The sequence below is a fragment of the Dermacentor silvarum genome, unplaced genomic scaffold, assembly GCF_013339745.2.
Source record: "Dermacentor silvarum isolate Dsil-2018 unplaced genomic scaffold, BIME_Dsil_1.4 Seq762, whole genome shotgun sequence".
Taxonomy (NCBI): domain Eukaryota; kingdom Metazoa; phylum Arthropoda; class Arachnida; order Ixodida; family Ixodidae; genus Dermacentor; species Dermacentor silvarum.
Window position 1 is genome coordinate 39,679 of NW_023606738.1, and position 8,905 is coordinate 48,583.

The window sequence follows — 8,905 nt, forward strand, 5'->3', positions numbered from 1 at the left end:
GTAAATTTAACCTCTCTTTCGCGCTTTCGTGATGAAATTGAGTAAACGCAATGGGATGACTTATTTTCTATCTCCTGTGCTGACTTAGCTTTCGACTATTTTATCCGAACGAACAGTTCAGTTTATAATAAACATTTCCCACTTCAGGTTTTTAAAAAACCAAAGCGTGCCCGCAAACCTTAGCTTACTACAGAGATTCTAAAAATGATGAAGGAGAAGGATAGGCTATATCATGCATTCTTAGTTAACCGAAATCCAGATGCTTTGATAATGTTTAAAAAATGTAGAAATTTGATCATTAAGTTACAACGGCAAGCAAAACGAAATTATTATTATACCATGTTTGAGGGCGTCACAGATATCAAACAAATGTGGAATAAATTACACTCCATCATATCTCCAGGTAGAGTAAGATTTAATTTAATTATGGGGTTTTACGTGCCAAAACCACGATCTGATTATGAGGCACGCCGTAGTGGGGGGCTCCGGAAATTTGGACCACCGGGGGTTCTTTAACGTGCACCTAAATCTAAGTACAAGGGTGTTTTCGCATTTCGCCCCCATCGAAATGTGGCCGCCGTGGCTGGGATTCGATCCCGCGACTTCGTGCTCAGCAGCCCAACACCATAGCCACTGAGCAACCACGGCGGGTGAGGTAGAGTAAGAAATAGTTTAGAACTTGTAGTTGACAATGAAGTTATCAAAGGCAAGGAGTTAGCCGACAAATTCAATGAATACTTTACATCTGTAACTGAGAGCTCACATCAAGATAGCGCTTTTGATTACTTACCCGTGCCGCTCAAGGAATCAATATTTTTTTGCCCAACTGATGAAAACGAAGTATTAAGAGTATTTAGAAACTTTAGATGAGTAAGAGCGAGGATATATACGGTCTAAAAATGGAGCCGATTAAATATATTATTGATCGTATTAGCCCGTGTGTGACACATATTTACAATCTTTCCTTACGAACGGGCATTTTCCCACAGCATATGAAGAATGCTAAGGTAACGGTTATATACAAAAGTGGAGATAAAAACACTCTCGGTAATTATAGGCCTATTTCAATCCTTCCCCTATTCTCCAAGGGACTTGAAAAAATTATTCATCTTAGACTGTCAAACTTTCTTGACAAACATTCCGTCATAACAAAATCGCAATATGGATTTAGATCAGGCTTTTCAACAGAAAGTGCTCTACTGTTTCAAAAAGAATTTATTCTTAAAAATATTGAAGCTAAAAAATCACACTTGGCATATTTTTGGATATGTCCAAGGCCTTTGATACAATTATTAATGAAACATTAATAGGAAAGCTGCAGTGTTATGGAGTTCGTGGTGTTGCCCTCAATCTAATTCAAAACTACTTAGCTAACAGACATCAATGTGTATCGATAAGCAGAATTCTGTCTTCTATGCAACCTGTTAAATACGGAGTTCCCCAAGGCAGCTATTGGGGCCGCTTTTGTTTGTTATATTTATTAATGATATTGTAAATGTCGACCCTTCAGCCCAATACATAATCTATGCTGATGATACTAGTCTTTTCTTTTCAGGAACAAATATTCATGATCTCGTGAATCTAGCTAAGTTGACAGATAAAATATGTGGCTGGACACTTAACAGTTCTTTACAAATTAACTGCTCAAAAACTAAAGTTGTTCTTTTTCGCTCTAAATCCCCGCTTTATGAGCCCACTCATTCTTATAATCTCATGTTGAATAATTATAAATTTGAATTTTCTTCTACAGCAAAATCTCTTGATGTAATGTTTCACGAATATATGAAATGGTATCACCATACGGAATCTTTACAAAACAAACTTTGCAAGATCTTGGGCGTACTGAGAAAATGTCAGCGTATATTGCCAGTTCCTAAAAAGCTTTCGATATTTAAGGCACTCTTCTCATCACATCTACGTTATTGTAACCTAATTTGGGTAACGGAACACAGCAATCCATAAATAATCTTGTTATCCTACAAAAAAGGCCCTGCTTTCCGTTGCAAACCTGCCATATAATGCACACACTTCAGAACTATTCGTTAAATATAATGTAATTAAATTGAACGTGCTATATGAATACACTTTATTACTTTCCTTTAGATCTGATATTGTGAAAAATCGCGATAATGTACACAGTGTAGCTAACTTGCAACTAAATCCTTCTTCGCGCCAAAACAGACACTCGGAAGAATGGTACGTGCCCCGGCCGCGCACAAACTATGGCTTTCAAACATTCAAGATTTCTTATGAAAATGTTCGCACACTCTCTAACACTTCTGTTTTAAGCATGCTGTGCTAAATATGTTGATAGTTAAATTTCACTTATTGTAAATATGTTTTCTGTGGATATCATGTGTTTTCTCATTTAACACCGATGTTGAAATCTACTTTTTTTTACTGCCATGCTGCCATAGTGAACCGGGGACGTGTGGCTAGTCAAGCTGTTTTTAATGCAGCTTTTTTTCCCTCGTCCCAACCACTTCTGTGAAACTCCATGTATGTGGTAAATAAATGAACTTGAACTTGAACATCGATGGCTGTGGTTCCAATACATTCTTTGTCAGTTTGTACACATCCTTTTTTTTCGTTTCGGAATATATTTGATCGTGTGGATGCCGTTGTCAAAGCGCTCAATTTAGTCGAATGGAATGGCTTGTCGCCAGTCGAGGTCTACCATCACCTCATAGGGAAGGTTCTTGATTACCTTTGCTTCCACTGTCGCACAAGCGGCACCAATAACAATGTTCACTTGAGTCACACCAGTAGGTTTGCACGAGTTGCCAAATGGACCACCCAATACCCAGTCCACGTCCGTAGCAACTTCAATGTTGCCGTTTTGTGCAAACTGTTCATCGATAAGCGTTACTGCTGAGCCTGTGTCCCAGAGTGCATGTGACGCGATGCCATTTACATTGGCTTGCAGCAGTATGATCCTGCGCCCACCAGTGTCTGGGATGGCGACACTGTTGATGCCTTGTGTTGGACTTTTCGCTTGACGTCGTCGTGCTGCTGCTGCTTTTTCGTCTTCTGTACGTGTGTCTGGATCGGGGTAGTCTATCGCTGTGTGTCCCTTCTTTTTGCAACGGGCACATGTGTCGGCCGGTTGACGTGTGTATTTCGGCGCCGGAGTGTTCGCAGAGTCGGTTGTATTTCTTTCGGTCGGCTTCGGAGTTTTGCTGAGTGTTGGAGGCTTTCTGTCGTCTTTCAGTCCAACATCTCGCCGGTCTAGTTGTTGCACGTAATGCAAGAACTGGCGGATAGTTCCGCGTCGGAGATCGTGAAAGGCTGCCAAAATTGGCTTTGCACTTGCTGAACGCACTCCCTGTACGAGCCAGTCGACCACGTCGTCGTCGGACAGTTTGTATGAACCACGTCTGATGCGCTCGAGGCGTGCGTACATGTAGTCCGTCATGCTTTCGTTTTCTCGCTGTGCTCTTGCGTCAACGTAAGCAACCCATTGGCAAAATCGAATTCCGTTTTCAGCGCCGTCGCCCATGATGCCCAGTCATTGTACTGGTTACCTGTCGTTTGATGCCAAGCGGCTGCACGGCCCCTAAGTCGTGAAATGCCTGCGTTTAGCGTCGCTGCTTCCGTCCATGCGCAACGATCACGCATTGATTCCACCGCAGTTTTCCACTGTTCAAAATTATCCGACTCGGTTCCCGAGTACGTCGGCAAAGTTCCTGTTACGTCCGGTGTTGTCGTTATTTGCAGTGGAACGCTGGTATCACTGTCGTTCGACGTGCTGGACGGTGTTCCCAATTGCCTTTCGAGAAGTCGTGCCATCATTTGCAGCGTTGTATTGAGCATCGCGAGCTTCGTCGTTTCACTCGAGTTCGCATAGTTCCGTTTTCGTCGTGGTTCGTCCGCGTCTCCAAGCGAGTTGTAAAAGGACTGTCTTCAAAATTACCTTGTGGCGTCGTAAGCTGCAGATCGTTGGTGCCGGAGCCAGTTTTTCACTTCTGTGTGATCGTTTCTATGCTGGTCGTCGTTGCTGGCTGCACTCGCTGCGGACAGCCTCGCTTTCTCGCTTCGTCTTCAGTTTTCCGTCCGCCTCAGGTTCGTTTTTGAAGTCCTCGTCTCCACGGCAGCCGTGTGTGATGACGATGACACGCTTCAGTTGGAACAAAAGGTTGTTTATTCAAATGAAAAACTGGAACTTAGCGATGCCATGTGCTTCGGCTCGGCGCGTTCCTCCCGAATCTCCCTCGTGTCCGCTCTCACAAGCCAGAATTAAATGGGCTCCTTGATGCCAGGTGGCGCTAGTCGTCCGTAGTATACGCGGACCCTAACAGCTTTCCGAATCTTCCTTGTTTTGTGGCAGTGTAGATATAGCATACAGTTTCATGAAAATTGCCCTGAAACGTGTTGATGTTGGCTGAAGCTTTATGGTTTATTTGCTTTCTTATATTAAGTGTGCTAGCGCAGGGGACTATTTGATCTGAATGGGCACAAAAATTCAAGGAGGAAAAGTTACCGTTTGTGTTCGTAATTTCTCAGCGAGAAATATCGTATACGTATTTACAAAAGTACGTCGATGTGTTGTCTTCACGGCTAACGACTGCGTGAGATGGCACCCGATTGCTGTGTCTGACGCATTGCCAAATTTTAGCTTATATACAAATTGTTTTATTTATAGAATGTCGTCAGACAGCGTGCATTTCATGTGTTGGATGTCCTGTGTGTTCTCGTGTATTTATAAAGGTTTCTGATTTTACTAAGACGCCGAGATTTCAACAGCAATGTTTCTTTTTAAACGAAATATCGTTTTTTGTTCTCTCTCCTGAAAAGGGGGGGGGGGGGGGTCTGTTCTTTCTCAGCGCATAGTCCTTTGGGACAGTGCTTTGTTGCGCCGCATAAAGAAATTAGGTTTTCGAACGCTTTTCATGTGCTAAAAAATTTTCTTCATAGTACGATTCACATTTCACTTACTACAGATCTGCGTTTGAGTGAAGGCTTTTGATAGTAGATTCATGTTTGCTGCAGTGCCATTTACATGTTAAATAAGCGTCTGTGGTGTAATAATCGGACATTTGTACAGCCAGATGCAGCTTCCTGGAGCTGGTTGACTTTTCACAATATAACATGATCTTGTTAAATCGTAAGTTTGCAGTTAAAACAGATTACAGTAAATTCGATTTTTTATTTTTTAGGAAAGTCACGATTTTTGTGAGCCAGAGGCATATCTACACGCCATAAGGCCGTTTCACATGGCGCGATTGGGGCGAAAAAAATCGTTCTGTCGCGCACGTCGCAGAGCGATTTTCGCTGGCAGCTTTCACATGCGTCTTTGACCGTGCGATTTCCGTCGCAGCGACGCCCAAGGTTAATTTCTCCCTGCTCACAAAGTATCCATGCCTGCATCGTTAAATAAAAACATGAAAACTAGTCAAATATTAAAATTTCATATTATTTTTTAAAGTAGAATAGTACGCAAGTTTTCAGCCTTTAAACGCGTTGAGACTGCGATCGCTTAGTCCGCAGTTGCGGCTAGTGAAAATGCTGCACAAACCGCATAAGCGTGCGGCGTGGTGGGGTGGTTTTGTTTTGTACACTCTAGTTGTGTTGTTGCGGTACGATGGAAGCCACAACTCTTCTCCTGGAGGAGTATTTGCCTCTCCAAAAGAAGAAGCTACTATTAAGTGTGCAAGTGCCTGGCACAATTTGTAGCAATGAAGACGTTGAAGACGGCGATGATCGTGAGGGTACGTGCCGTATGTTGAAGGCGGCGTCAGCTCCCGACTTGGATAGCATGCAGCTTCTCCTTTTAAATGAATTGTGCGAGCTGGAGTAAACAAAAATTGTTGAAGCTTCTGAGCCACAGGCGCTGGTGGGCACGCTATGTTAAAACATCATTCAAACTGGTGCGCGACATTGCTCCGATGAGCTTCCAACACGCGGTAAAACAGGAAAGTGCCTATTCTGACGGCGCTTGCTGTTACGTCACGTTGCACCGCCCACATCGCGCCGATTGCTGCGACTCAGCGACGGGAAATTCCAACATGTTGGAATCCCGTCGCGGAGAGCCTGCGACGTCGCGGCGGTCGCTGAGCGACGGAATTCGCTGTGTCGCTGTGTGAAAATCGCGCCATGTGAAACGGCCTATACGAACGTCCGGCACTTCTGCAACCTGACAACACGGCAAAGCGTCTGATCTGCATGCTGGGACAAGGTGTGTACAAAACGGTCACATGAGCTCTAGGTTTTGTTGGTATAATTCATACCGCAACTTTCCTGAGTTGCCCGACAAAAGCAGGAGGGCTTTGGTTACCTTTATTGTTACAATTTTGTCTAGACTTCTAACATCCGTGCCTGCACAGATTATGTGTTCTTAATCATATTTCCCTAAGTAGTCAAAATTCTGTATTACATTTTTTTTTTGGTGGTGCGGTGGGTATTGATTCCCATAATACTACAGAGAAAGGGGCCTCAGAACAAAAAGCCACGAAAGGTGGTTTAATTGTGTTCGAAGCCCGGAATTCAACATTCCGTAATACGGCACTCTTGATTCCAAATCATCTGTATTCCGGGTCGTCACTGTTGACTTACCAAAATTCAGGAAATTGTTGAAGCTGCGTAACCATTGTATTTTGCCAATATACGGCCGGACATTGTTCCTGCATGATATTGCTTCAGGGTTGTACTTCCCAAGATATGTCCCTAATTTATGTCGCTAAAATTCATTCTCCTTCTTTTACAGAATATACATGCAGCAAGTTCAAGTGCGCAAACCTCAAATTGAAGGGGGCATAGGCTCCATGCTACAGAAAATGGGGCCCAAGAACGACTCCTCTTCCAAGGAATCAAGTGGCGAGCAGATATTCTTACTCACTAGTTCATTGTTTGTTGTGCTGGGGCAGGCACTGTGACACACAAAGGTAGTGGAAACAAAAACTCATTACAAGTGAAGCGCGAACTGCTAACTGGGTTTGGTGAACAAGAAGGAAGAACCTAGACCCGAAGCCACTATCATCAGCTGGCTGCGGGTTATAAGTGCTAAAAAGTCGGAGATAAGATAATCAGAATGAATCAGAACTGACAAGGCGACCCACTTGAATCATATCGAGCCGATAATATGTTGGAAATTGAGTGACGATGAGGTAGAGCCACAGACGACTGGCTCACGCAGGCTTCAGCACCAGCCACAACTGTGCAAAATGATTCCCATATCTCTCTCGTCACTTTGCAGTTGCTTCTGAGGAGGATTTCCGCGCTGTGAAAAGATGGTGTGCAACCACATCTCGTGCAGTGCACAGCCAAATTGCCTGAGCATTTACGAGGCTGAGAGCATATCTGTGATCCCAGGGCTTCTGATTCCAGCACCGGTGCATAACGTAAGCGCAGTTGCATGTGAGCGGTACTTTGTAAATGACTCCCGCTTCGCACGCAACATGTCCCCAATTTTCATGTGCGAAGAGGCAGTTGTTTATAAGATGCCGCTCACATGCAACCATGCTTACGTAGGATAAATGTGCTGGTGCTTGAATCAGAGTCTCGGGGGAGCACACGTATACTTTCAGCGTAGTAAATGCACCAGTCAACTTAGCTGCGCACTGCACGATATGCGCTTACACACCGTCTTTTGAAAGTACGAAAATCCTGCTCAGAAGCAAGCGCGAAAAGGGATGAGAGAGATAGGAGAAGCATTTTGCATGGTTGCGGCGGCTGCTTCAGCGTGCGTGAGTGAGCCATCTGTGTGTCTATCTCATCACCTCACTTTCAAACATATCGCCTCTATATAATTCGAGTGGGTCACCTGGTTGGTTCTGATTCATTCTTATTATCTTTTCTCTGACATTTTTAGTGCAGTAACACCCAGCTGAAACTAGCGTCTATGAGTATATAAATCTATATTCATTAAACTAGGCTGACAGTTTGCGCTTCATTTGTGTGTTTTAGCTTCCACTAACTTTGTGTGTCAGAGCTCAACAAACGATGAAGCTAAACTAGAGCCTTTTTAAGCTTTGCTTACCTCACTCACTACTTCATTCCTTGGAAGATATATTTTTAGTTCGAACCTGGAAGCCATGGAGAAATCACAGACAAATAAAGAGTGCAAAGAATACTATTTATTTATTCATTTATTTATTTATTTATTTATTTATTTATTTTCGATACCCTCAATCGCCGAGGCTTTGTAGAGGGGAGTGGGTAACATATAAATAAAGAAAAGAACAGAATGAAACATGCAGCATTATATAGTATTAGCGACAAATTGCAAAAGTGAAATGAAATATAACAGAATGGTACTAAAACAAATATAACTGAACAGAACAGAAATAAACACGTGTTATGCAACACTAGGTAGGTAAGTGGTTCTTGAGGGAAAGGGAAAGGTTGGCGCTATCTTCTGCAGCCCTTAGCAAAATATGAACGTAACAGAAATTTGGGAAAGGGAGAAAAGAAAACATGAGGAAAAAAAACGTGAAAGAAGCAAGCGAAATTGCAGGCATCGCGACATGTAAGAAAAAAGACGGAAAGAAAGAAGTGGGGTGGAGAGATGCATGAGATGATTAAGCAGTGCTGTCACATTGCAGGTGCGCAGATAAAGAATGGGAAAAAAGAGAATGATCAGAAATTGAAACAACGTCGTCAGGTAGGTGGTTCCAATCGTTGGATGTGTGCGGTATGAAAGAAAAATAAAATGTGTTTGTTTTGCAAAAAATGCCGTTAACTTTGTGTTTATGGTCAATCCGGGATGAGCGATAAGTGGGTGGCGTGATAACCTCGGTACGTAGTGATGAATGATGGAAGACCTTATGAAAGAGGCAAAGGCGGAAATACTTACGCCGCAGTGACAGAAATGGCAGTGATAGAGCTTGTTTCAATGCTGTTATACTTGCTGTACGATGGCGATTAGAAAGAATGAAACGTGCGGACGATATTCTGAATTAATTCTAAA

The 8,905-nt window shown here is 43.1% G+C and overlaps 1 protein-coding gene across 1 annotated transcript; it reads right to left on the reverse strand.

Annotated features, from left to right (window-relative positions):
* Positions 1 to 2,586: 2,586 nt before the first annotated feature.
* LOC125941974 (uncharacterized) lies at positions 2,587 to 3,833 on the reverse strand. Its single transcript, XM_049659858.1, has one exon. It carries the CDS (start codon positions 3,497 to 3,499, stop codon positions 2,639 to 2,641), a length of 861 nt encoding a protein of 286 aa, XP_049515815.1. The 5' UTR covers positions 3,500 to 3,833; the 3' UTR covers positions 2,587 to 2,638.
* Between the last annotated feature and the right edge of the window lie 5,072 nt (positions 3,834 to 8,905).

Bases quoted from the DNA above. Each gene is read 5' to 3' on its own strand.
- LOC125941974 (XM_049659858.1), bottom strand. From the start codon at position 3,499: ATGGGCGACGGCGCTGAAAACGGAATTCGATTTTGCCAATGGGTTGCT.